Source organism: Lagopus muta, chromosome 5 (genome assembly GCF_023343835.1).
Source record: "Lagopus muta isolate bLagMut1 chromosome 5, bLagMut1 primary, whole genome shotgun sequence".
Classification (NCBI taxonomy): Eukaryota; Metazoa; Chordata; class Aves; order Galliformes; family Phasianidae; genus Lagopus; species Lagopus muta.
The window spans coordinates 58,811,677-58,825,776 of NC_064437.1; the positions used below are offsets into that span (position 1 = coordinate 58,811,677).

Consider the following 14,100-nt stretch of genomic DNA (forward strand, 5'->3'; position numbering starts at 1 on the left):
AGGAGATATGGGGTGACTGTGGTGCAGGTGAAGAGGTGAAGAGCCAGTCTCACTTGGTAGACATTTGCTTTAGCTGCCCGAAGAGAAACTTTTGCCTTGATTTGACCAGTTAAGAAGCTGTGGTTTGGTGGCATTTCTGCATCCTGTCTGATCAGTCAGCGCTTCAGTGGCTGAGATCTTGACACGCTTATGACTGTTGTGTACTAGAGTGTTGTATTTCTTGAATTTCAGAAAATTTTTAATTCTTCATAGGAGAAAGAATTCTAAGCCACCATCTGCGCTGTATGATAATTGTGGTGAAGTGACCTATTCACCTCAATGAGATGTACTGAGATTCAGCATTACAAGGCAAGTCAAGGGTATAAAAGGGTATTTACAAGGGTATAAATATACCCTGACTTCACGATGACTTCATCATCCAGGAAGCTTTTGTCTGATCATTTACACAAATTCTCTAAAGCATATATTTTCAAGTTGCCTTCCAATCTCATCAGTAGGTACAGAACTGTGACTTAAAAATCAGTTGTCAGTTGGTATGTTCTCATACATCAGGACTTGAATTCTAAATCGCTTCATCAACTCTTCATCTAGCTGCCATTTGACAGAGTAATGCAACAGTAGTGTGCTGGCATTACTGTCTTTTATAGTTTCTTTTGATAAGAAGAAAGATAGCATTTCAGTTTTGCTTTAACGTTACTATTTTTAATACATGAAGTTAATCTGTATGGGCAACTAACTGGTTTGTGTAGAAACATCAAACACATATAACTTGAGGATTTTATGTGTTTATTTTTTGAATGAATAAATATAATTTGCACTTTTTACTTATTTTGGTACTCTAGAACAATTCTAGTCTGTCAGTTGTTAGAATCTAATTCTTTACTATGGCCAAAATCATTATTGTGTTCATTCAACTTTGCTTGAAAGATTCCTTTACTCCATTCCCTCTAATTCCATATTTAATTAATTTTTCTGCCAGCCCATTTAAACAAGTCCAGGCTTTAAAAAAAAAAAAAAAAAAAGCAGTTACTGCAGAAGTTGTCTAGAAACTGTAGGTACTATAGATGTCAATGACTTTCTTTATTATTTAATTTTGAAACCTGTCACTTCTCCCTTGTCCATATCTTTTAATTTTCTTTCAGTCTTTCATTGACTTTAATACTCAATGATTCAATTTCTTAGTAGTGTCTATATTAGTCATTTTAAAGTTGTTTTTTTTTTACATACTGACTTAAACAGTAAATCAGATAGCAGTTCCCCTCTCCCAGTTTTTCTCCTTCACTAATTCCAGGATGTTAACTGAGGATTTCACTGTGTGGTATGCATTTGAACATATGTGTACATATGCACATGATTAAAGATAGCAGTAAAATAAGTGTGTGCATATTGATTTTAATAGGCAAAGTGCAAGTTAGGAAAAAATTCAACAGTAAAAACCTACTTTAAGAATGTCATTCTCATTTGAATACAAACTTAGATTGTCTTTCAGCCTCTCATCATTCTGAGTAGTGGAAATAATATCCTGTAATTATTTGAGAAAGAAAGGGGTGGATATTTGGTTAATCTAATGTATGCTACTGTGAGAGACAGGACTTCAGCATGCAGAACTAATCTCTAGAAGCTGCTTATCAAATCTTGATATGAAGGCTGTGATTTTGAGTCTGGTTTTCTTGAAGTTATCTTTCATTCTCTATGTTATCGACATAAAAGTTTTACTACCATTAATTCTCGCAAATGAGAGGACTGTTTGTTGAAATTGGACTAAATTCTTAACACAGCAGAAAGCAGTAGGATTCTGCCAGAAGGCACTTAGCTCTGTACTGCTTCTCTGATCACTTCATCCCAGCAAGAGGGAATATTTCTTTTCTTTCTATTCTAGCATTGGACTGTTTTGCAGAAATAGCCAATCAGTATTTAGGAACTCTGCGAGAGTTTTTATCTCACCTAACATTACTTAAATCCTAAGTCTGACATAAAATCATAGTCACAGACTCCCCACCGTTGTTAGCACAAAGAAAGGGCAGCTCCATCGGGTAATTCATCCCACATTATGTTGGTCCATTTATTTTAGAGTCACTCATCTATCCTAAGCCTTCGTATCTCCATTGATTCCTATAAACTAGCTAGGTAATTTTCACTAGATTCAACTTCCACGTGTCAAAATTCAGAGTTATATTCTTTCAAACTTTATTTTCTATTTTTGGCAAATCTGTGCTTTTCTTACTGTATTCTTTTGGAATTTTTGTTTTCTGGTGGAAAAGAATAAAACATAGTGGTTAGATACTACAGGATAATGTTTTTACAGTCTGTAATTTCGCTAGATTGGTTTCCTTTGAATTACAGAGACAGCTTCTTTTTCATATTAAAATACAAAATTCTACGTCCAGACTTACTGTTTCCATATGAAAGATGTACCCAAGTTAGACTTTAAATACTGTCTCATTTTCATGGTGGGACAGATCTTGACCTATTGTTCTGTCGGATTGTTATTGCTCTATGGCAAGTAAAAATAGCCAAGGTGAAGATGACATGAAATATCTAGAGCAGGGGAAAAAATTCTACTCCTTCAGATACTAACCTTTGGAGCCTGGAAAAATCCCTGTGCTCAAAAGTTTTTCCTATTTTAGTAGATACATTCTGTACATCACTATCTAGGGTAAAGTGCATTTCCGATGTCATGTATGTAGCCAAAGATTTATAAAAATTTAGAAATAGCACACGGTGAAATGCTGTTTGTAATACATCCTTGTATACAGTGTTCTCTGAAATAGTCATCCAGTTAAAAATCAAGGCAGAAATATTGATAGAGAAAACATGTAGTAATATTTCTGAAGTTAAAATGGGAAGATGAGATTGGATAAAGTTGGATTCTTTTCTTTAGCCAGCTGAGTAACTAGAAGACTTAGACAAATGTTCAGATACACAAGTCCTTCATGTCTGATACAGAAGTTCTAGACTTCAAAGCTAAATCCAAGTTGAAAGCAATTGCTCAGAATTTAATTATAGAGAATTTTTCATAAAATAGTTGCTGTAGTTCTTACTTCTTGGTTCTGATCCTCACAACTCCTTCACAAAACGAACCTTGAGACTAGGATACAAGAAGCCTTGGATTTAGAAATATCAGTTTTAGGCATGTAATAATTTCCTTGCCATGCTCATCTTTTCATGTTTCACTGGTTATAAACTCTCCATCTCTCTTTTTCCTTTCATGACTTCCCTACCTTATCAACTCCTCCTTTTCTCTTACCCGTCCTTTCTGCTCCACCCAAGAAAACTGTGCATTATGTGATTTAACATACATATTTAATTAAACTGAGCAATCTTCCTAACTTATACTATGCTTTCAAGTCACCTGTACTGGGCTACTAAAAGAACTTGCATACTCCAGAACTTGACTCATTATTATCTTGTGAAAAATGTATCAATGCCTATGGCTTTATCTTATTATGCATAGATCCTCATAGCTGGAACTTCATAACAATTAGAATGTTCTGAACTACCCAGGAAAAATACTTTTCTCCTTGCAAATTCCTTAAGGTTGAAATTCTCTAATCATAAGACAGCTTTCATTTTTAATGGAGCTATATGCTGTAATAATTCTCTTAACATAGAAAGAAAGAAGGAAAAGAGGAAAGTTCAGAAAATGTTTAGGGTTGATTGTTGTTTGGGTTGGTTTGGTTTTTTTGAACCATTTGTTTCAATCTACACTTGAACACAATCTCTGAACACAACCAAATTTATTTGTTCCATTGCTGGCCTAAAGTTCTGTCATTTACTGCTAAGAAAGTTCACAGGCAGTGAAAGGGAATCCACATAATTTGGTATAATTGTTAGTCATAATCAGATCTCAAATGCATGAAGACTTCTAAAAAACCACATATGACCAGGCCAGGAACAGAGTTTGATCACATTGTGCAATTCAAAGTTGAAAGTTCTGTATAGTATCAGTTTGGTACTTACATATTATGAAATGTAGAACAACTCAGGGACTTAGGGATATTTGCAGATACGCCTTCAATATTAAGTGCAGTCCTTAACATCAGTGATAAGCAATTATAATAGCAATTATGGTCTCTATTCCGTGCAAGTGTGGGTGTGTGGCTGTGTGTGTGTATGCTGTTTTAGAGATAATTATTAAATCTTCATAAGAAATTACAGTGAAGGGCTGAACTAATGCACGTTCATGTGAGGTTGTAGAAATGTTGCCAAAAGAATGTTTGTTGCTTTGTCTTTAATTCACTTTGAAATATTTTGCTTTATTATGCACCAGATTAATCTGTTTTTCTTTTAAAATTAGCATTCATTTTTAAATTGTGCAATTAAAATATTTTAAATGTATTAATTTTAAGCAAAAATGGCTTTTTGCATTTCTAAAATCATGTTTCAGTATTTTAATTAGAATGGAAAATGGTGGTAGTTGAAAAACAGTTAACTATAAAGAAGAAGATTTACATCAATGTGATTTATTAGTAGTTTCCATGTTGTTTTCAATTTTTATAACAAGCAAGAGTTACATGGGTAATTTCTATTAACATTACTTCAATAGAAAGACTATATTTCATTGTGCATATTTTGACTCTGACAAAGACATGGGAGTTAGTTACTCATCTCACTTTATGGTGAATGCAGGTGTGTGTACACCAGACTGCAATTACACTTGAAGCTGATCATCCGTGGAGCCATAAAGCCCCAGCCTAAAAAGAAAATGGCTCTGAAAATGTTGTAATTTACTTCTATTTTATTTGCAGATTGCCTTCTCACAGCACAATACTATCATGGATCTGGTGCAGTTCTTTGTCACCTTCTTCAGGTAAATTGCTTTTTCTGTTTTTTTGACTGAAATTGTGCTGATTCTGTTGCATCAAACAAATACCTTTCCAAGCTCTTTAATCTTAAGAAATGCCTGAAAGGAAGCCTTTAAGCTGTGTTCACTAATTTGCACTGATGGAGAATCAGAGGAATGAAACTGCATGTGCAGGGAGCTTTTTGCTTTGTTCATAGTCTCATTGGTACAGTGTTCACACTTACACATCTGGCTGATCTTTATGCAGTACTTCATATCACAGTGATTAAGTGAAGCCAGCTTTATTTGACTCCAGTAATGTGTGTGCATGATTTTTTGTGACCTGTTTTACTGAATTATTAAAAATGATGGTTCTGTTCAATGTTTTGTGAAAGTTATGTTTTAATAAAAGACCTCAAATCACCGTTAATGCTTTTGTGAGTTAGAGGTGAATTGTGAAAGTCACTAAGTGATGCAGAAGCTTTAGTGGCAGCAGTGCAAGAATTGGCTTCATCTGCAGCTGGGCAGCTATTCTAGCATCTGAACAAAACTCAATCGAAACTTCATATAAGTTCAGTTGTTCTATAAAATGTCACAAAGCTAATATACATGGGTTACTTACAGTTCTTTGAAATCTTGCTATGAATGCATTCCTCAGTAACCACAGTGTGTATGTAAAACGCAGAGACTGAGGGACCGCTATGTCCATCAGACTTTCTGTATCTTGAGAATGCTACGTGTTTATTTTACAAGTTCACAGCACTGCTCTTCTTCCTGTTTTCATAACCATGCTTTGGGGAACTGTACTCAAGCAGACAGACAGTTAAATGCTGTGAACAAGCAAACTTCTGTTAATTGCTGTCACTTGTAAGGGGGCAGAAACAAGCAGGCCCTGATGTATTCTGCATACAATATGTTGGCTAATGGAGGGCACTTCAACAGGTGATGCCAAGCATTCCATTCCTCTTCTTCCACTGCAAATAGAGCATTAAAATGCTGATTGCTTGAAGGCCAGTCTGGCAATAGTTCACTTTGTTTCTGGGGAATAAAGATCCAGAAGGAGGTGATATTCATGTGAACCTGTTATACCATACTGAGAGAAAGGGTGTCCTAGCTGGCTGCTAGGGTAACATTGCCTTTGATTCAGCTCAGTCTAATTAACAAGGCTTTCAGCTTACACTCAGCTCAAGAAGAGGGTCTTGCAGCTGTTTTCAGTATAGCATTAGCAATCAACCTTAGGAATTGAGTTGCTGAAATACTTAAGGGTTGAAAGGTGGTAAGAGTATTCATCTATGAACAGCGAAACAGATCTGTGTGCTCTTTATTTTTATGGATTATTTAAAAGAAGATAATGAGGAAAGTCTTTCTTTGACTTCATTTCTATGTGTATAAGTGTGTCTTTAGGTGTCTTCAGATGCAAACACAAAGCTTGTGATGCTGAAGAGTGTTCTGGTGCCTTTAGATGTAGGCAACATGTCTATGAGCATAGAAGCTCTCCTATATATCCAAGAAAAAAACTGGAAATAAAAAGAAAAGCATGTGTCGGAGTCACACTATGCAAAGCAGATCTAGGAAAGGATGGAAAATATCTAAGGAGCTTGAGTTGCTGCAAATTGGTGCCATAATGACATAAAAAGTTAGTAGCACTGTGTTCCCAAGTTAACGAACTCTGCCTGGGAGATGAGCCTGAACATGCAGTTTGGCTAATTGGCTCCTTCCTGTACTTTGTGCATGTTTATTTGGTTGTTTTTTGTTTGTCTGTAGTTTGTTTTCTTCTGCAGTTAGAATGAAAGATATCCATTGTAAACATCACTGCATTTTCCATTAGATTTTAAACTGGATGTTCTTTCTTTCCCTGGGAACAGTAGTCTTAACTAACTGCAGAATATTTATGATAGAAACATTTAGCAAGGGCTGGCAATTAGCAATGAATTGTTTTTCGTTGTTGTTATTTATTTGCTTGTTTTCACACTAATGGATAGAGTTATATATATATATATATATATATATATATATAAGTTCATATATATCTATCAAGTTATATATATAAGTATATATAAATAATATATAGAGTTATATATATAAGTTCATATAACATGAATTCTCCAAAGTGGCTTACAGTGGTCAAGCCTGTATATTACAATTTATATTACATTTATATTCATATTATCATTTATATTATCATTTATATTTCAACAAGAATTGCAGCCTAGCAATACTGTGTATGTATACATACTTGTATGTGCATATATATATATATATATGCATTTATATGTATATATGTATTTTTAACTGGATAGTTAAGTGTAGTATATTAAAACATTGACAAATTATGGTGGTAATATTAACACCTACAACACATTGAGCAGGATTGTTGGAACAGCAAAGGTTCTAATACGCTTGATTTAAGTTAAAAAAAAAAAAAGCTTTAAACATTCTCAATAAACAAACGTTTAGCAAGGACCTTCTTCCATCTATTATTATTTTGTATTTCTGAGCACATAACCCTATTCACATTGGCTGCCTAGCTAAACCAGAAAGGTTTATGTAATAATGATGGTTTTTTTTTTATCATTCATAAGTATAGCTTAAAACTCTTCCTTTATGGAAGTGAATGTTCTAGAGTAAAAGATGAAATATACATTTTATTCATCCAGTCAGAAACATCAAAACAAGATAATTTTTTAGAATTTTCAATATATATCTACGATTTTAAAAGTACCGTTCTCTAAAGAATTTATTTTAAACTAAAAGTGGAAATCAGTTTAATTTTTCTTTTTGTACTGGGATGTATCACTGTACCTACTGGCTTAGTGACCTCTTCTCTAAAAGCTGAATTGCAATCAGATATCTAAGAGCAGCACATTCCTAATAGGACTACAGAGACTGTAGCATCTGTGTTGCTTTAGTCAATGCTTTTTAGCTTATGCCTTGAAGAATTTTAGCTGTTGCACCGATTGAGAAGTGAGGGTTTTTTCCACCTGCTTTGAAGCAGTAAAAAATCTCATTAGAAAATTTCACAGGCAGTGTGTGTGAACGATCTCCCTTCTTATACTGAACAAATTCCATCCCAGCTGCTGTAGAAAGTCCATTCCAATATTACCTTGAAAAATAAACATTCAATAACCTAAAATCTGTCATTTTCAAATGAATTATAAATTATGATGGAGTTTTCAATGATTGCAAATCTTTAAGTCGTTAGATTTTAAATCTTTAGATCTTCAAAGTATCTTTAACTTCTGAAAACATTATTTTGTCTTTAATTTCTTTGTGCATATATAATATAATTGCCATATAATTACATATATATAATATTATATATATATAGGCATATAATGACCAATATTTGTTAATTTTAATTATACATTTTTTTCTCAGTTAATTCAGAATTGAAAGCCAAGAAACTCCTGAGTTCTAAAGCTGCTCTCAGTAAGATTATAATTAAAAATTTAAAACAGTGCTCATCCATTTCTTGCAAACTTTTTTGTATCAAGAAGATGAAGCAGAAGTGTTGTAAAAAAAAATCTTTTTCTCATAATCCTGCAAGTTATTGATACAGATCAAGTTTAGTTGTTCATATTGTTGTGATAGGCAATGATATTCATCTGCTACAGTCATAACTATTTTCGTATGACATATTTCAAACACAAAATATCAGCCACTAATTAATTAATCAGGCTTTCCTCTGTGTATGCATCTTCTTTATGCTTTGAGAATGGTTCCTTCCTTTGTCTCTGGTTCATCTCTTGGGGTGGAGCTGCCAGCTGATACCCACATGTTAGTCGTATTCAGATTATGCCTCCTTACTATTATGGATTACTGAATTTATGTTTTGTAATCAGTGGAGTGTTATTAAGCAATATGAAACCAATATTTTCTTGTGTATTCATTAAATGTTCTGTGAAAGCCATGGCCAAATCAGGTGTGTGCTGTTGACAAATCTTTCTGTGCACGTTAGAAATGAGAGAAAGCAATATTCAAAATATGCCTAGAACTTACTGCAGGAGAAAGGCATGGGCATTTAGGATATGATGAAGTCTTGTAGAGATACAGCTGTAACTGAAGAGCCAGATATAGAATAGAATCAGAGAATCATAGAATCACCAAGGTTGGAAAAGACCTAAAAGATCATCCAGTCCAACCGTTCACCTATAACCAATAGCTCCCACTAAACCATGTCCCTCAACACAACATCCAGCCTTTCCTTGAACAGGAAACAGTCGGTGATTCCACCACCTCCCTGGGCAGTCCATTCCAGTGCCTGACCACCCTTTCTGAAAGTAATACTTCCTAATGTCCAGCCTGAATCTCCCCTGCCGTAGCTTGAAGCCATTCCCTCTGGTCCTATCACTAATGACACGAGAGAAGAGGCCGACCCCCAGCTCACTACAACCTCCCTTCAGGAAGTTATAGAGAGCATTGAGGTTTCCCCCGAGCCTCCAGGCTGAACATTCCCAGCTCCTTCAGCCTGTCCTCATATGGCCTGTGTTCCAGACCCCTCACCAGCTTTGTTGCCCTCCTTTGAACACGTTCCAGGGCCTCAATGTCTTTCTTGCAGTAAGGGGACCAAAACTGGACACAGTACTCGAGGTGCGGCCTCACTAGTGCTGAGTACAGGGGAAATGTATCATATATCATATATCATGCCCTTCTGTATTACTGTTGGTAACAACAACCCAAAGCAGTTCTTTCAGTTAAATTTCATTCAGCTGGACTGGATGGATGCACTAAAACTGATTATGTAAGATGTCCTGAGAGCTTCAATAGCCGAATGGGCCATTCTTGGTGATAATTTGCAACAAGTGGATTCCTTCTCTTTACTAGCGTGCTGTAGTGAGTTGTGGATTTGTTTTAATTAAAAGTAAGGATGATAAAGTAATTCTGGATATACATACTTAGTTTTGTGAGGTTGTCATGAAAACAAAGTGCAGTTTGTAAGGATCAGACCATATCCACCATGGCTGGGTTCTCAGAAAATGTAGAAGTCTTATAAATCAGATTTAGAATATCTTCTGGAAAAAAAAAGTTATCCTAGCAAAAAATGGATTTTATGTTTGGGGCTAGAATAAAATTGATTTTTATTTAGTGATGCATTAAAGAGTTTTTCCCTTACTTAAAAACAAATGGTCTTACTTCCACTGGGACGAACATCTCTGTACTGCAGTGGCCAATTTGAGTTTGTGTTGAAAATATTTGATTTTGAACTGTGGAATGCAGCTCTATTTTGTGTTCTATGCATCACCAGGAAGCTTTGTTATCACGATAGAGTTATTTGATGCATTCATATTTCGTGAGAAAGCGGCCTCTTGTTATTAGCCCGCAGGCAGAGGAGATTCCCCAGTACCACTAGACTGGTTGCTCGACAAAACAACAGATGAGTTATTTAGTTCCCCAGTGAATAGAACTGTTTTTCATTATTTTGTTCTTATTTTTCTTTCTTTGTTATCATCCTTTTCAGTCAGTTGGAAGTGCATCTCAGTGTGCCACAGCTTGCAGTATTTTCATTTTGCCATATTGTGTTCTTCAAAGTAGAAAATATTTACTCAGCTTTAAATCTGGAGGTGGCCTATGCATTTTCTTGACATATAGCAGATTTGAGGTTTGCCTTCCTTCAACTACATGCATGTAAAATATCCCTTTTTTGACCTGATGTACGTCAAGCAATGCGCAGGTTTGCAGTTTGCTGAACCTCGTGAAATGCTGAATCCCAAGTTCTGCTCAGTTAGCAGCATCTAGAAATATGTTCTGTGTATGTTTCATATGAAATATGTTTCTGTGTATTAGCTGCAGTAGGAATCAAGAATAGATTTGAAATTCTACCTTTTGTGGGTTGCATTTTCTCCTTTGACTGAATGAAATATTAAGTGTTGATCACAGTTGAATTTGATGAAGGGTATAAAAGAAGTATTGTCTAGGATGGAACAGATAGACATAGATGTATAAAGTTCTTAGATGTTTCATGTATGAAGTTCCATATCTCATATGGTATATTCATTTTTATTCCCTCGCTGTATGATCTTGAATTTAGTTGCAACACTATACTAGCATCCAAATAAGGTTCAATTCCAACAGGAATTGAAAGATTTATTTATTTGTTCCTAAAAAAAATAGAAAGAAAAAATAAAAGAAAATGTTTATCCTAAATAGCACTGCTCATTTTGTATAAAGCTAAAGTCTTGCAGTCCAAAAAAACACTTCTGCTATTACGAAATCTGAATGGAAACAAAGCTGCCACTTCCATAGTAGTGTTCACACCAGAGGTCTCTAAAGATGTAAAAGATACATCCCAAGACACATGCAGAAAGTGTGTATTTTGTTTTGATGCCTCAGCCAAGTGTTCACCCATTGCATTACGTGTTTGTCTAGTTGTAGTCTGTGAGAAACATTGAAGGCCTTCTTGAAATCCAGAAAGATTACATTAACTGGCTTCCTTGGGTCAACCAGGTGGTCAAATAAAGTGTGAGACTCAATGATCCTTATGGTTCCCTTGGGAAGTTCTATGATTCTAAGCAATTAAAGAAAGTGGAAAATAAAAAGTAGAATTTTTCTTTAAGGAATAATGTCATTATCCACTTCTCAAGCACTCTGCCAGTCTGTCTTTGCAAATGCAGTCAGTATGGCATGCTGTTAAATGAGTGACATTGAAAAGATGAGTGATCTGCTTATGGCAGTGGAGGAGTACTGAGGGTCCTTGCGTTCAGTTCCAGTAAAATACAGAGAGGAAAGATAGCACTAGACTGCATGTAATAGTGTCGTTTAGAATGTAATAGAATAGCATGTAATAGTGTCGTTTACGTAGTTCTTAAAGTATTAAATCTAATTACTATTTTTGAAAGGAGAAATCTGAATTCAAAAGGCATTTATGCAACAGGCCTCTTAAATGGAATATTAACAAAAATACCCCAGTGAAATTTCCACGTAGCAAATGAAGCATTTAGTGTGGAAGATTTTGTTATAAAAATAAATACGTGTGAATGTATATTTGGGAGTTGGGCTGTGTGTTAAAAAGATGCAAGATTATGGCAGTTACACTTTGGACTCTAAAAAGTACTAAACTAAACTATTGGAAGAACATTAGAATTGCATTAAGAAGCAGTTGTATCATTTGTTTATGTATTAAAACTAGGATTTAGTGTGTATGTATGGCTTAATTATGTTCTTTATAATAGTTGTCTTCCTATGCTTTTTCAGGATTTTTTTTTTTTTTTAATGGTATTTTAGGAAAACGCTCTGCAGTTTCAAAGTTATTTTCCCTCTCTTACATATCTTGAACCATTTCAGCTGAACTTCTGAATATCAGATCCAAGGACGCTAGGGTTTCGAGTTCTTAATATATTGCAACCAGAAGAACAATAATGATGATTCTTTGGTCTAGAAATCAGAGAATCCTTATAATGTCTTCAGAAAAACTTTTTTATAATGGGGATTTTAAAAGGGAGAGTTGTGACTTCTTTATACTTACAGGTTCAAATATATTTGCTTCTTTGGAAAAAGGAAGTAGAGATAGCATATAATGAAGGGAAAAGTCATTCAGCAATGTATTAAACATCTTAATTATATTTGATTCTAGTATGCTAAACAATGCATAAACTTGGTGGCTCTCTAAATATGTATTTCTACGACTTAATATCAAAGTATAATGGCCAGACAGGGGAAACAGCATAGAGGAAGAAAAGAATGAAGGGAAAGTATTAAAGATGGTATTGAAACAATGTGAGTCTTTTGATCTGTAAGGCTGCTGAAATGTGGCTTTAGTCTTCAGTACTTCCCCAAATTCACTAATAGGCCATAATTAGAATGAGATGGAGTTTCTTTCCTTAACTTAAAAACGTAGATAATTATTATAAACTAGCAAAATCAAAAGCTGAAGTGAAAACTCATCTATTTTTAAGTTGAAATAATATATTTCATTTCTTATTCTTTGTGAAAGTTACTGCAGAAAATATTAAATTTGGTATTTCAAAATGTGTCTGGAAATTTAATGGAAATAGATTTATTTTTTTCCCGTTTTTGATCTTTTTTTTCTGAGTGTGTGTGTATCTGTGTATATATATATATGTATATATATACACACACATATATATATATGTGTGTGTATATATATACATATATATATATATATATATATATATATACACACATGCATAACAGCACTTTTTGGAAAAAAAAATATGGAGTATTTTACCCATGAAGGGCAAGCTCATAAAATTATGTGAAATATGGAAGTCTTTTCTGTGAGTAAAAGAAACATAATCACACTTTATGGATGTGATGTTCTATTTATTCTATGGAGATTAATTTCAGTTCATGTTAGATTAAACCTCTTTAATTATAAATCATCTTTATTTCTGCTTCAAAGAGGTGAAAGGAGGAACTGCTGAGAGTTGAACTTCACATCTAAAACTTTATTGCATAATTTATTACAGTCCTTTTAAATTGTTTGCTTCTGTTTGATATTGTATTGGCAGAATGAAATGTGGATGTTAGTCTTCTAAATAGCATCCCGATGTACACTACAGCTGTTTTCCCTTTTTAGTTGCAAATAAAGGCTGTTCTCACAATTGGGAATGCATTCATACTTTATTACAATAGCTTCTGATATGGCCTCTGGTATGTTTAATATGAAGACAGTGTGTCTGTGTATGTGTGTGTATAGATTTAAAAATCATTTATGCATGTAGAAAAAAATACTATATCTACCTAGATTGCTCCAAAAGTAATGCCTCCTATTTATCTACTTGGAAACTACCAAAGATACAAAGAGCACAGTAACACTATTCGATAGAGCAAATTCTCAGATACAAAACTCTGTTTTTCAACATAGTCACCAACCATTAGTTATATGTTTTAATCAGCAGTGAACAAGAGCCTGCACGCCAAACTCATAAACATCCGCATGCCCATCTAGAATGTGGTCTTTCACAGCACCATCACCATTGCTGAGATGCACCACCCACCCATCACCATGCTCATATCCACTGATTGCTCTCCACAGATGTTCAGGAAGTGTTGATGAATGTCAGTGGGTGCCATTTTTTTCTGCTTGAAGCAATTAGTTGACATATTTTTGCATTATCCATGCTTCCATGTCACAATCTATTTTGTCAGACTTCCCCTCTGCTGCTGTCTGTCACATGGTAACAAAATCAATGGAAGGTTCAACTTTTACTACCATACCACCAGCACCACCTCTGATATTGTGGGCCAACATAATAAAATAGGAGTAATTACTTTTGGAGCAGCCATCATACAATATGTATGTGTATATTTATACTTGGCGAATTAGTTAATAATTATTTCAATAAATAAATTGAGAA

At 34.5% G+C, this 14,100-nt stretch overlaps 1 protein-coding gene across 10 annotated transcripts in view; it reads left to right on the forward strand.

Annotated features, from left to right (window-relative positions):
- Positions 1 to 14,100, forward strand: part of ATRNL1 (attractin like 1) — a 424,497-nt gene that overhangs the window by 206,158 nt on the left and 204,239 nt on the right. For all 10 annotated transcript variants that reach the window (XR_007376982.1, XR_007376983.1, XM_048944556.1 and 7 more), the window contains exon 25: positions 4,749 to 4,810. Coding sequence is in view for 8 of the 10 variants with exons in the window: in XM_048944556.1 (XP_048800513.1) it covers positions 4,749 to 4,810 (62 nt within the window). In the remaining 2 variants the exon portion in view is untranslated. The remainder of the gene's footprint in view (positions 1 to 4,748; positions 4,811 to 14,100) is intronic.